Source organism: Bombus affinis, unplaced genomic scaffold, assembly GCF_024516045.1.
Source record: "Bombus affinis isolate iyBomAffi1 unplaced genomic scaffold, iyBomAffi1.2 ctg00000655.1, whole genome shotgun sequence".
NCBI classification, from domain to species: domain Eukaryota; kingdom Metazoa; phylum Arthropoda; class Insecta; order Hymenoptera; family Apidae; genus Bombus; species Bombus affinis.
In genome coordinates, this window is record NW_026109259.1 from 14,948 (window position 1) to 28,562 (window position 13,615).

General features: G+C 39.4%; 2 protein-coding genes across 2 annotated transcripts; both read right to left on the reverse strand.

Moving 5' to 3' along the window:
- Positions 1–2,943: 2,943 nt before the first annotated feature.
- On the reverse strand, positions 2,944–7,151 carry LOC126928189 (CREB-binding protein-like). Its single transcript, XM_050744026.1, has 7 exons — positions 6,972–7,151; positions 6,774–6,893; positions 6,391–6,692; positions 5,681–6,091; positions 5,281–5,593; positions 4,776–5,190; positions 2,944–4,682 (listed from the first exon to the last, which is right to left on the reverse strand). The coding sequence occupies exons 1-7, from the start codon at positions 7,134–7,136 to the stop codon at positions 4,207–4,209; spliced, it is 2,202 nt and encodes a 733-aa protein (XP_050599983.1). The 5' UTR covers positions 7,137–7,151; the 3' UTR covers positions 2,944–4,206.
- A 212-nt stretch (positions 7,152–7,363) lies between these two features.
- Positions 7,364–13,348, reverse strand: LOC126928190 (uncharacterized). The gene is made up of 3 exons (XM_050744027.1): positions 12,912–13,348; positions 7,637–7,885; positions 7,364–7,564 (listed from the first exon to the last, which is right to left on the reverse strand). The coding sequence occupies exons 1-3, from the start codon at positions 13,038–13,040 to the stop codon at positions 7,493–7,495; spliced, it is 450 nt and encodes a 149-aa protein (XP_050599984.1). The 5' UTR covers positions 13,041–13,348; the 3' UTR covers positions 7,364–7,492.
- Positions 13,349–13,615: the final 267 nt, after the last annotated feature.

The window sequence follows — 13,615 nt, forward strand, 5'->3', positions numbered from 1 at the left end:
AAATATTCATGAACATCAACATACAGTATTCTTATCTACGTTACAAATACGTTATCTCTTATCTACGTTAAGAGAAAAACGAAGTCTTTTTTACGTCCAAGAGTACAAAACTGTAGCAAAAACCTAAATTCACTTTCCCCTCTCCGAGTGGATATCGTGAGGCTAACTTTCACACATCTAAACCGAACATATATATTTTACAAAACGCGTTTACAAAATGAATAGCGAACACGGGGGCAAACAAGACGTTAACTAAAGTTTTTCCGAAGTCACTCTGCGAACGGTCTTTACACCAGGGGATACAAAAAGGTATCTGAATGGCGACGGTGACAGTATCTTTTCATTCCATTTCCGTTTGTCTCGTTTAGCGAGAACGACGTGAATCCCACCGACAAAAATAAATAAAGGAAAGCGCATTATATTAAATATTGTACATTTATCGTGACCGATGCAGTGTTGGATCAGGATTCGAGGGGCTGTATCGAGAGAAAATTCTCATTGTCCCTCTCGAGACTTTTTTCCTTAGGAAAAGAAAAAGAGACTGGGATGAAGAACGGTGTGAGTTCTTTCTTTTTTTACCTGGGAGGAGCGAGGGGGATAAATGTTACACTTGCGTCTCATTAATCTTTAATCAGATAATCAATTCACTAGTTACGAAATGTCATAATAAAAAGTAGTACTCTATAGTTGGTATTTCAATAATAATAGCGTAATAATAATAATTATATTCCATAGTTTTGTTTGCAATTATCGTCTATCGAATAATTAATTAATTAATTAATTAATTAATTAACGTTTACTCCATCATGATATAACCGCGACCTATATTGTGTTTGATAATATAAAAAGAAAAACAAATCGTATAATACATATATAGTATATGTATTATATATATATAATACATATAGTATATATATATAATATATGTAATACATATATAGTATATATAGTACATATATAATATATATATAGTGTTGTATCGTTCACTTTTCGTTACAATAATAAATTGTCCACGAATGCTGACGTGCCAACAAATCCGACGTGCAAACCGCTTCCGTTTCATTCGTTTCTTTCTTTTTATTTTTTATCATCTACGGAAGTAATCTTTCGCGAATCTACAATCCATCTCTTTCTCGATGTTCGAACACACTAAGACCCATTTTTACACTCGCAATTATGTGCTCGAACTATCTTCAGAAAGAGAAAACTCATTTTTCTTTATATCTGTTGCACACACACACACACCCATCACATATCGTATTTTTACGATTCGTTCGCAAATGAACGCCGATTCTTAGCAATTGTGTCATCTTCGTTAGTAATTAATTATTAATAAAATCAAACGATAAAATGACTCGTGTAGATCGCGATCGTCGGATTGGTACACAATAGCGTTCGATTGTTCGCTCTTAAAGAGTTTACTACCAAAAAAGGTATACCACTTTCAGATTTACAACACTGCCCTAAACACAGCCATACTAAGCCAAATACTTTTGGGTCTTCGTCGTTACGTTTATTCTTTTTACTAGTAAAATCGTTTACTTAAATCTACAGTCGATAACCATCCGCATTTCGTAGATTGTTATTTTTTGTTCTTTGTATTACTCTGTTTCTTATCGTTTTCATCTCACTTTTAGAAATTTCAGACGCACGACAAGATTTGTTTCTCAACCGATTTATAGTTGACCCGCTCGATTTAACTGCTATCACATAATTCTACATAATTATCTTTTTTTCTCTTTCTTTTTGTCCTTTTATATGACGATCTTGGAAAGACGAATCTACGACGTTCTTTCTATAAAACTAGTCCGAGGGACGAAGGACGTAGAGAAAAACCGGTGGATGGAGGAAAGAAAGGGCGAGAAAGAGAATACATAACAAAAGGAATGTTTCGGAATCGATTGACGATTCACATTAACCGATTTATAAAAGAATTTAAAATAGTCTAAAAATAACAAAAAGCGATCTTTCGAATTTGGAACTTAATTGAGTGAAAGAAAACCGGTTATCTTAAACGAACCATTCTCGTTAAACTTACCCCCGTCCAACCCCGCGATTAAAATTTTCAAGGCAAAAAACATTCGCCAATCGTTCGTTAGATTCTTTCTTTATTTTTATAAAAAAAAAAGAAAAATGCTTTTTGCCTTCTTTTATAACGAATTCAAAGGGTACCGATGTATATAAGACAAATGGAAATGTACGATGTTATATGTATATAGATATATCTGATGATAAATGTATCAGAATGAGTCAAATACATTTTTCAAGAGGTAACGTGTCTCTCAAACGGGTCATGATTTCTCTGGCTTTTTGTTTCGAATCGGACCGCGCTTTCGTCGACGGAAACGCCACGTTTAAATATGAATCTTACACCGGTTGCATGTGCCATTAATGATTCTGATTATGATTAAATCGGTTATAGCTTGGTTACATGGTGGCTACATTGTACATCGTGTATTTAAAAAATATCCGACGAAACGGACTTCAGAAGTACACCTTCACGCATCATTCGTTACCAACTAGTCATTTAAATAGGTATCGAAGAAAAAAGAGAGAGGAAAAGTTACACTTACAGTTTACTATGATACAGCACTGGCATAGTCACATACTTCGGTATGTATGTGTACTTGTATCTGTATTTGTATTTCCTTTTCTCGGGTTTATCGTGCACAGAGATATCCTATTATAATTATAACGCGTGTGTGTGGATCCCTTTCTCGCTTTTTTCCCGAATATTAACACTATACTTATATGTTTTGAATTTTTCTTTCGTGATAATATTAATAGTAATAATGGTAATAATAAGAAGAAGAATAATAATAAAAATAATATTATTAATAATAATAGTAGTAGTAGTAGAGTAATAATAGTAATTATAATAATTAAGAATCAATAAGAATTATATATAATAGCAATAATAATAATAATAATAAATTCATAATAGACAGGGAAATTAATAATAATCGTTATTATTATCGTAATAATAGTATAGTATGTACAGAACGATTTTCATGCGAGGGTCCTTTTCGATTACGCTTCGTAGCTACATATTTTGATTGAACTGTACATGTTGGACCCTCGGTTTGAAAAACTTTTGTTGTCAAAATTAACACGATTTATAAATCCTCCCATTAGTAAGCTTGTGAATTTCTACTTTTTGGTTGCGACACCGTTAATCCGCGTTGTCTCGCCTGTCCTGTTATTAGGTTTCTTTCCCATAGGACAATTTAGCAGATTACTTTGAAGGTTAATTTCAGAATGATCCATAAAATTTAATGGTGCTAAGGTTTCGGCACAACCTTCGGCAACCGTTGCGATCTCTTAATAACAAATTAACCTAAGTTGACATTACTTAACTTTCCACTAAATTCTTTTCTCCCTTCCTTACATACAATGTTGTTGATTTCTTTTTCAATATCTTTCCATTTTCATACAGTTCGTTTTTTTTTTCTTGTTATATACTTTGCATCTTGTCACGATAATAATAATAGTGGTATATAATAACTGCATATAATCGCTACGCTAATAATATTTGAACTATTAATTATTAATTAACGTTAAGTATACACAACACATTTGTACGATTTCACTCAGCCTGCACGAGCAGCAGCGAGGGAAGGTGATATAGATGAAAAAGTCATGTGTAAGGGGAATAAAAGTTTGGGCAGAGACATAGTGTGTGTTTCTTTTGTATATGTATGTGTATTAGGGGATAAAGTATTAATAGTCTCTCTTGATTTCATGTGTGTATAGTTTCAAATTAATTGTTTCTCGTCGTTCCACTGGTTCGCAATTGGGGAGCCGAGGTTGAGATACGAGAATACAATAACGTAAGTTCAAGTGTCCATTGAGCCAGCTGTAGAATCTTCGCGGAGCATCTAAGTAGCACCACAACACGCTGTATCGCTCCTGCACCTTAACTCGGAGATAGAAAAAGGAAACGCGTCATCCGGGATTAATTTGGTCGCACCAGTGGTACTCTGACCCGTCTCTGAACATCAGCACTTGGTCAGTGTACCGGACGTAAGTAGTTGTACCTGATCTCCACGAAGCTAGGAACGCAGAACGGATGGAAGTTACTCTCTCTGTTCTCATGACAGAGAGGTGGAACAGCGACCGTTCTTTCTAAACGGTTGACATACGATGCAAGATCATCGTTCGCCCACTAACATAGTCACTCGTGTTAACCGACTTCACTAATAGTCACTACAATCCTTCGACAAATTTTGAAAGTTGATCTTGTGGCGTCATGGGCGTCACTTCACTCGAGTCTGTGCCACTAGTGGGTGGTGGAGCTGGAGATGGATGATGTGGCATGGTACCCGGGTGACCAGTCGGTGCACCAGTTCCACCACTCAGCTGCGAAAGCATCATTTCACTTGGCCCACCGAGTTCATGAGCCGGTGAATGTGTTGGTGTACCATGAGGTGGATGATGATGAGGCGATGGCACCGGCCCTGATCGAGGAGAAGGAACTGGCTGATTACGTGGAGAAGGAACCGGTCGTGGGGAAGGATTTGGTTGAGGAGAACGAATTGGCGGTGGAGATCGAACGGACTGCATTAATTGTTGCTGTACAGAAATCCCTGGAGGCCCCATCACACCTTGCGGAGAAGGTACCGGAGGTGGTGTTGGTTTTAAGCCAGGTTGACCGTATCCTTGTTCGCTAAAGCCACCATAACCTGGAGAAGAATACGCGGAATCGTGGCAAGCGTTAGACCACGAACCAAGCGGCTCGACGAATCTCGTTTTCTCCAGAATTAAATAATTCTTACCGAGAAGGGGCGGCCTTATAGGTCGCTGTTGACCGTAAGGCGGTGCTGGTGGTTGTGTAAATTGTTGTTGTTGTTGTTGCTGCTGCTGTTGCTGCTGCTGCGGGTGTTGTTGCTGCTGTGACGGGTGCTGGTGCCTTTGCAATACTAGCATTTGCTGTTTATACCATTGTGGTGGTTGCTGTTGAACAGGTTGCTGCTGTTGCTGCTGTTGTTGCTGCTGTTGATTTAGCATTGCCTGTATTTGCATTCTGCCTTGCTGTTGTTGTTGTTGTTGGTGGTGGTGGTGGTGGTGCTGCTGCTGCTGCTGAGACATTATATGCTGCAGAGCAGGTTGTTGCTGCGGCTGATTAGGACCCAAAGGTCCGCCCACTCCTCCACCGTATTGACCACTTTGTTGTTGATTTAGAGCGAGTGCCTATTAATTTAAAAAATTATATGGTAATAGAAATTATTAAAATCGAAAATGTCAGCAGACAAATAATATAGAAGAAATTAATCGTCATACCCGTTGTTTGATAAAAGCAGCCATAATCGGTGGATTGCTTTTGAGTATTTGAAGTATTTGGTTTTGTTGTTCAGGAGTATGGGGATTCTTTAGAGTTTGCATAAGTTGCTGCAATACATGCTTGTGCATGTTGCTTTGAGTTTGAGGACCAACTTGATTAACCGGACCACCGAGAACTCCAGCTTGCCTAGGCATCTGTCCTCCCATAGCTATTGCTGGCAGCCCTTGATGTTGTTGCTGCTGTTGCATTAACTGTTGCGGCGTTTGCTGTCTCAAACCAGGATTCTGTTGCATCAGTGCACTTGGCTGATACCTACTGTAAATAAAGGTGTAGCTTTAATACCTCTTTTTATATACATATATGTGTACGGTATTTTAATTATTATATTCAATAACTCACCTTGCTGTCCATTGATCCATTGGAATAAGATGTGTACCGCCAGGATTTGGCATTTGTACAGGCATTGGACGTTGCATAGGAGGTGGTGGCATTACGCCACCTGTTTGTCCTCCTACGCCAACTCCAGCACCAACTCCACCACCTGGCGTTACTTTACCATAACCATGCGGTACTTGTTGCCGTGCAGCTTCTTCTTGTACTTGCTTAACAACTTGGAGAACGTGAGCAGGTGGCGTTTGAGTTTCAGGTTTCAATCCTATTCCAGGTTGATGTGGCGAAGGTAAATTGGTAGGACTGACACCTGGTTTCATAGCAACACCTGTGGTCATAGTAACATTTGAACTCTGTTGTCCGGATTGCATCGCTCCCACTGGACCTGTGGGTCTGCTATTCATTGCAGCCATTCGTCTCCTGAAACACATTAAAAAGAAAGATATACACCTAACTTATATACATAGGATATACATACACCTAGTTATCTTTGGAAATTATTATTCTAACGTTGCTGCTGTTGTTATTATTATTATTATTATTATTATTATTATTATTATTATTATTATTATTATTATTATTATTATTATTACTATTACTACTAATACTACTATTACTACTACTACTACTACTACTACTACTACTACTACTGCTACTGCTACTACTACTACTACTACTACTACTACTACTACCACTACCACTACTACTGACGTATTTACCTTAACAACTGCGCTTGCTGTAGCCGCTGTTGAAGCTGTTGTTGTTTCAGCTTATGTTTGATGTTCGAACAGAATGGAACAAGACATTTAGTCTCTTGGCAGTGTTTAGCATGATAACAGCACAACGCTATTAATTGTTTACAGATTGGACAGCCACCGTTCGTTTTTCGTTTGCAAACTTTAGTATGCGTTACTACTCTCTTCATCTTTTGACAACTTGTTAAACGACAGTTAGCATCTCTACATTGGCACGCGTGCACCAACGATTGAATACATCTTTGAATTGAAAGTTTACGCGCCTCCTATTATAAAATAAAAATATTTATTATAAATATTCATAGCAAAATTATTAATATATTCAGTTAATAAAAATATATTTTTACCTGTGGATTAGCTTGTTTAGCATCGGCCGGCGATGAACCATCATCCAAATCTAAACCAAGTTTTTCCATATGATGAGGATGACCGTCTTTTTCTTTACAGCTTATACACAGATCAAAATCCTAGCATAATAAATAATAACATTAGATTGTTTGAAAATTGGATGATACATGTTTACAGATGATTGTTTTAATACTTACATCACAAACCGTACAATGATATCTTGTTTCTACATGGCTCTTACAATTATTGCAAGTATAGACAAACTTGTCTTGACCTTGATTGTGCAATTCGTATAGCATAGACATAGAACTAAATTTCGCGCGCCTTAAGGAAAAGAATTCATAATGTCTTTCTCTAGCCATTGTAAGGAAAGCATCGCGGCCATCCATAAGGTCACAATTAATAACTGGATCAGGATCTTGAATAGGCTAAAACGTGCATTATTTTCAAACGTAAGAATACGATTCGATTATTAAAAAAAATAATAAATATAAATTAATCCTAAATACTTACTGCTAATATTACATCCCATTATATTATATATGGCCCTGGCCCCATAACCTGTTGAGAAGAGAGAAAAACGTGTGGATAAAGTGTAAGATACAAAGTATATATTTGACTTAATAATGAAATACAGGAATACAATTTGAGCTGGTCCAGATCCGCACGCTAGCAGTGTTACTTTATGACTGAGAACCCCGAAGCCAACGTCGCCTGTCTACCGTATTGGGTCTGCCTCCCTGCTATTCCTTTGTCTATATGCTGTCGATGGCTTCAGCGCTTGAGAAAGCTAAAAAGACCAGATGTGGAGTTTTCCTAGAAGTGGTGATCACTTCAACAAAAATAAACGAAAGATCCTTACCTCCCTCGCTCTTAGGTATGCGATGTCGTCCATAATGTCCAACCGAAGATAGTGCGTATTTCTTCTACCGCTCGGTGGTGCGGACATTCTGGACGCTGGGTCTCGCCGAGTTGGTAATATTCTAGTCACGCCTCCAAAAGGAAAACAGGCGACTGATTCGCGACGGCGAAACAAAGTCGGTAGCTCTGCTTCCATCGTAACGACCGAATGTCCCGATCCTTCTCCGCCACGATCGCTCATTCGTCTCACCTGTCCACACAAACATCAAGATAGTTTCGATACGCGAGAACTGTCGTAGTGACGATCGAGCCTGGCGAAAGTCAAATTGACCAACTTCATCTTTGGACAATCTCACAATTTCGCAATTTCATCGTCCAAGTACACGATTGATTCTCACAAAACCTCTAGTTCCTTAGAGCTTAATGCCACGCTCATCTTTTCATTTTTATCGCATATTGTCTCACCACTTGCGATACTTGTAATTACTTTTCTCTACTTTTCAATTTTGGAGTTGGTCAATGTGATTTCCGAATGGCTCGATTGACTATGCGAGTCTTGGATAAAGATGACAATTAAACTATTCAGATTAGTCATGTTGCTTCGTCAAACGATTTGAATTCAAGCAATTCGAAACCATTTTGTCAATGTGAACCTATTATTTTACCAATGTGAATCTGTAATTTTGCTTGAAATATCCTTCCAAGTTTTTATGATGATTCAGATTGGTCAAGTTACCTGAATCAAGCAACTATTTTCAAGTTACTTGAAACTATTTTGTTAACGCGTACAGTTGCTTGAATCAAGCAACTATTTTTAAGTAACTCGAAACTATTTTGTCAGTGTGAAACTATATAGACACTAGTTAATTCCCATACACATGTATAATGTATAATGTATAAACAGAGCTATTTTTTCAGATCAGAAAGTACGATCAATCTTTTTCTTTAAATATATTATGCAAACGTTGAACAACGTTATGTTTTGTTAAGCTAACAGGATACACTAAAAATACATTATCACATACATTATCCGGTTCGTTCGTGAGTGCCGAGGCGTGCAGACGTGTGTCCAGTGCCCGGCAATGTTCACAAAACAGCACGTGACCATCCAGTTGCTGCTGAGTGCCGAGACGTGCAGACGTGTGTCCAGTGCCCTGTGAAGTTCACAAAATTCCACGTGACGCCCATCTGTCGAAAGCGAATCCAACTAACCTAGCCAGGGGTTAACAGCCTCTCGACTAGTTCTTTCACACTGAATTAACTAGCTCGATGATGGCTCTATCATTCCCAACAGGCTCCCCGGAGCTAAATTATAACACCGCCATTTTTCCTCCCCCGTGGCAAGAGGGCAACACATCTATCCTGGTAAACGACCATCACACGAAAAAACGAAAGCTCGAACCAACCAAGACAAATGTAAACAAGAGTCAAACTAAACCATCAGCCAGCCAGGTGACCACCTACAATAGATTTTCAATACTGGAATCCATGGAAGACTCCATGATTACAACCGAAAAGGTAAATAATCTCCATACTCAAAGAATTCCCCCTCCCCCACCGATATTCATTAACGACGTAATCGACATACAGTCAATGATTAAGACTATCGAAAAAGACATCAGCAAAGAGGACTACAAGTTAAAGATTAACAACAACCACGTGAAAATACTGCCGACCCACCCAGACGCCTATAGAAAGTTAACCAAGCTATTAAAAACGTTAAACGCTAAATTCCACACATACCAGCTCAAACAAGAAAGACCATTTCGAGTGGTGCTACGCAATATCCATCACTCAGTCGATCTAGACGAACTAAAATGCGAATTGTCAAATCACGGCCACGAAGTAACTAACATCAGTAACATTAGGCATAGAATCACAAAAAACCCACTATCCTTATTTTTTATAGACCTAAAACAAAAAACAAACAATAAAGAAATCTACAATATCAATCGGCTGATGAACTCCATAGTTAAGTTCGAGCCACCTCTTGTAAAGAAAGAAATAATACAATGCAAGAGGTGCCAAAGGTACGGCCACACGCAGAAATACTGCAATCACAACTTCCGGTGCGTAAAATGTGCAGGTAATCACCCCACTGACCAATGCACTAAATCCCCGGAAACCCCCGCCAAGTGTATCCACTGTCAAGGAGAGCATCCTGCGAACTACAAAGGATGCTCAGCCTACAAACACTACATAATATAGTGTATCCAAAACTGAGACCCAAGGACATAACCATACAAGAACCTAAACCCCAAAAACTCACTACACCAACAGTATCCTATGCGCAGGCAACGCAAGGAAACGTAAACAACTCGAAAACACACATTGTACACACAGAAAATAGAATTCCCACCCCACAAAACACAGACAACTTTACCAGACTCGAAAAACTTATCGAGAAGCAAACTGAGCAAATTAACAACTTGCTGTCACTACTCACACTCTTCATGGACAAATTCATACGCACAGAAGCAAAATAAAACCAATGCGAATAGCTCTGTGGAACGCCAACGGTCTAGCTCAGCACAAATTTGAACTAGAACTATTCTTAAAACAACAGCAAATCGATGTGATGCTCATATCCGAAACCCACTTCACCGACAAAAACTACCTCAAAATACACGGCTACAACTTCTACCACACCCAACACCCCAGCGGAAAGGCTCACGGCGGCACCGGAATCATAATCAGGTCAAACATCAAGCACTACGAACTTCAACCATTCCAGAAAGACTACCTCCAAGCAACAAACGTAGCAATAGAAGACTGTCATGGTACAATCACCACCTCAGCTGTATACTGCCTTCCCAGACACTCCATCGCCAAAGAAGACTTTGACCACTTCCTGGACACCCTGGCCAGCAAATTCATAGCCGGAGGAGACTACAACGCTAAACACACCCAATGGGGCAGCAGACTGGTTACAGTAAGAGGCAAAAACCTCCTCAACAGCATATTAACCAACAACCTCAACTACCTTACCACGTACGAACCCACACACTGGCCCACCGACACAAACAAAATACCCGATCTCCTTGATTTCTTCATAACTAAAAATATCTCGTCAAGACACGTCCAAATCAATTCCTCGGCTGATCTCTCCTCTGATCATTCCCCCGTGATAGTAACAGTCAGTTCAACTATCATCGAGAATACACCTAATGGCTCCATTCATAACCAACACACCAACTGGCAGCTCTTTAGAGAAGTCTTTACCCACACAACTTCAGCCTCAACCTCACTAAAAACCAATGATGAAATCGAAGCAGCCACGGAATACCTAAATGCGAGCATAATAAACGCTATCCGCGTCTCCACACCGGCAAAAACGTCCACCAGCAACCACGAATACCCCCAGTACATACTAAAAAAAATAGCAGAAAAACGTAGACTAAGAAGAGTATGGCAGACCCATAGAACACCGGAGGACAAACGCAAACTAAACAACGCAACTAGAAAACTATCCAAAACCATAAAAAACTACAATAATGACTGTTTTCACAAATATCTCGCCAGCTTGTCCCCCACAGCCGACTCCAACTACTCACTATGGAAGGCCTCCAGGAAACTCACGCGCCCCCCACAAATAATACCTCCAATCCGCCGCCCGCAAGGCGGATGGGCGCGTAGCCTTATAGAAAAAGCCAACCTATTTGCCAAACACTTGTCTGAAGTATTCAAACTCCATTCCTCCGTAGCTGCTGCAGACGTTACCGAATACCTGCACACTCCCTTCCAAATGTCCCCTCCTATTGAGCCCATCACTTCTGCAGAGATTATACAAGCAATCAGTCGGCCAAACCCCAAGAAAGCAGCAGGTCACGACCTAATAGGAAATAAAGCAATCAAGGAACTTCCCATAAAAGGGATTGCACTCGTCGCATCAATCTTTAACGCTATCCTCCGCCTTCAACACTTTTCCAAGGCTTGGAAAATCTCACTAATCACCCTCATCCCTAAACCCGGTAAACCAAAATATGAAACCACCTCCTATCGCCCAATCAGTCTTTTACCTACCCTGTCTAAACTATTCGAGAGAATGCTCAGGAATCGTCTCCTCCCACTCCTAGAAGAATTGAAAACACTCCCAGACCACCAAATCGGCTTCCGAAAACAACACTCAACAGTAGAGCAAATCCACTGCATAATCCACATGATCAGCCAAACCCTTGAAAAGAAAAAATACTGTTCAGCGGTATTCTTAGACATCCAACAGGCATTCGACAAAGTATGGCATGTGGGGCTACTCTACAAGATCAAAAAGATCCTACCCCATCCATACTACTCCATCTTAAAATCCTACCTAACCAACAGACAATTCATAGTTAAATGCCTAGGCGCCTCTTCCGTAACATTCCCAATAGAATCCGGCATACCCCAAGGTAGTGTCCTCGGACCCCTACTGTTCTCCATCTACACTGCCGACTTACCTATATCAAACGAGGTAACAATAGCAACATTTGCCGACGATACAGCACTATTAGCTACCCACGCAGACCCGACAATTGCCTCATCCACTCTCCAGCGAAGTCTCGACACCATGGAAAAGTGGTTCCAAAAATGGGGCTTCAAAATAAACGAAAAAAAATCCTCTCATGTAACCTTCACGCTCCGAAAACAAACCTGCCCCCAGGTCACCATTAACAACACAATAATCCCAAGCAAGGACTCCGTAAAATACCTGGGCATGACCCTGGACAGGAGGCTAACTTGGAAAAAACATATCTCAGAGAAATCAAAGCAATTAAAGGAAAAACTAAGAAAATTCTATTGGCTCACGGGCCGACGCTCCAAACTAAACATACAGAACAAAATAACCCTCTACAAGGCCGTAATAAAACCTGTCTGGACCTACGGAATCCAACTATGGGGAACAGCAAGTAATTCCAACATTGAAATACTCCAACGCTTCCAATCGAAAACGCTGAGATCCCTATTAAATGCACCCTGGTATGTTACCAACGAAACAATCCACCGCGACCTCAAGATACCTACAGTCAAAGATGAAATACACAAGTTCAGAAGCAGATATAACACAAGAGTCAACAACCACCACAACCCACTAGTCACCCAACTACTGGACACGACGGACCAGATCCGCAGACTAAAAAGAAAATACCCTCTAGATTAAATCCTTAGTTTCTACCAGAACCAACAATATAAAACTATTATAATCCATGTCATTGTATCACGCCAAACTAAGTTACTGAAAATTCTCAACGAGAATTGATTGTAAATATTCTAATAAATAAAAAGAAAAAAAAACATACATTATCCATGCCACGCGGAGGCGACTCGTTCCTTCGCCCTTCCTCTTCCTCTTCGCCCGATGTGCTTTCCTCTATGACGATTTGAAGCTCGCCATAGTTTGCCGTCACATTCACATTCGGGCTTCTCATCTTGATTTAGGTAAATTCTCACTTGAACATAAATAAAACGTTTCTTCGTTGAAACCGTATCATAGTGGAGAACGATCGAACAGTACAAAAGAATGAATAAAAATAAGTCACATTTTTATTAATTTTCTTTTGTATCTAAAAACAAATCTGATAGATTCAAAGATACAAGATCTTTGAAAATATCGTATGGAATTTAATACTAATTTAGTGTGCAATTAAAAAATTACTATACTATTTTATTTCTCCTATATACATGTTGGAGATAAAAGGACATCGGGGCCTTTCTTTTGTAATTTTTGGGAAGACCCCCTATACTTTAGTCTAGACTTTTTATTATAGCTGCACTTAAATAATAAAACTCAGAAGTAGTTGTTTATGATTTAATCCGACTATGTTTACCCGAGATTTATGACAGTAGGCTTGGGCTCGAAGTGACACAACTGGTCGCTAAACGTAGCCACGGTCATGGCATGGACGTTTTTACCTAACAAAGCTATGGAGTAATTGTATAGATCTCCTTAAAAATATAGTTGACCCGAGGGGTACAGAGACGAGTATATAAGTGCAGTTCCATT

Coding starts and splice junctions, on each gene's coding strand:
- LOC126928189 (XM_050744026.1), bottom strand. CDS start 7,136: ATGGCTAGAGAAAGACATTATGAATTCTTTTCCTTAAGGCGCGCGAAA. Junction 6,693..6,773: donor CTAAACAAGCTAATCCACAG/GTAAAAATATAT, acceptor ATTTTATAATAG/GAGGCGCGTAAACTTTCAAT. Junction 6,092..6,390: donor CAGCAAGCGCAGTTGTTAAG/GTAAATACGTCA, acceptor AATGTGTTTCAG/GAGACGAATGGCTGCAATGA.
- LOC126928190 (XM_050744027.1), bottom strand. CDS start 13,040: ATGAGAAGCCCGAATGTGAATGTGACGGCAAACTATGGCGAGCTTCAA. Junction 7,886..12,911: donor CTCCGCGTGGCATGGATAAT/GTATGTTTTTTT, acceptor TTGTGTGGACAG/GTGAGACGAATGAGCGATCG. Junction 7,565..7,636: donor CATACCTAAGAGCGAGGGAG/GTAAGGATCTTT, acceptor TGGTCTTTTTAG/CTTTCTCAAGCGCTGAAGCC.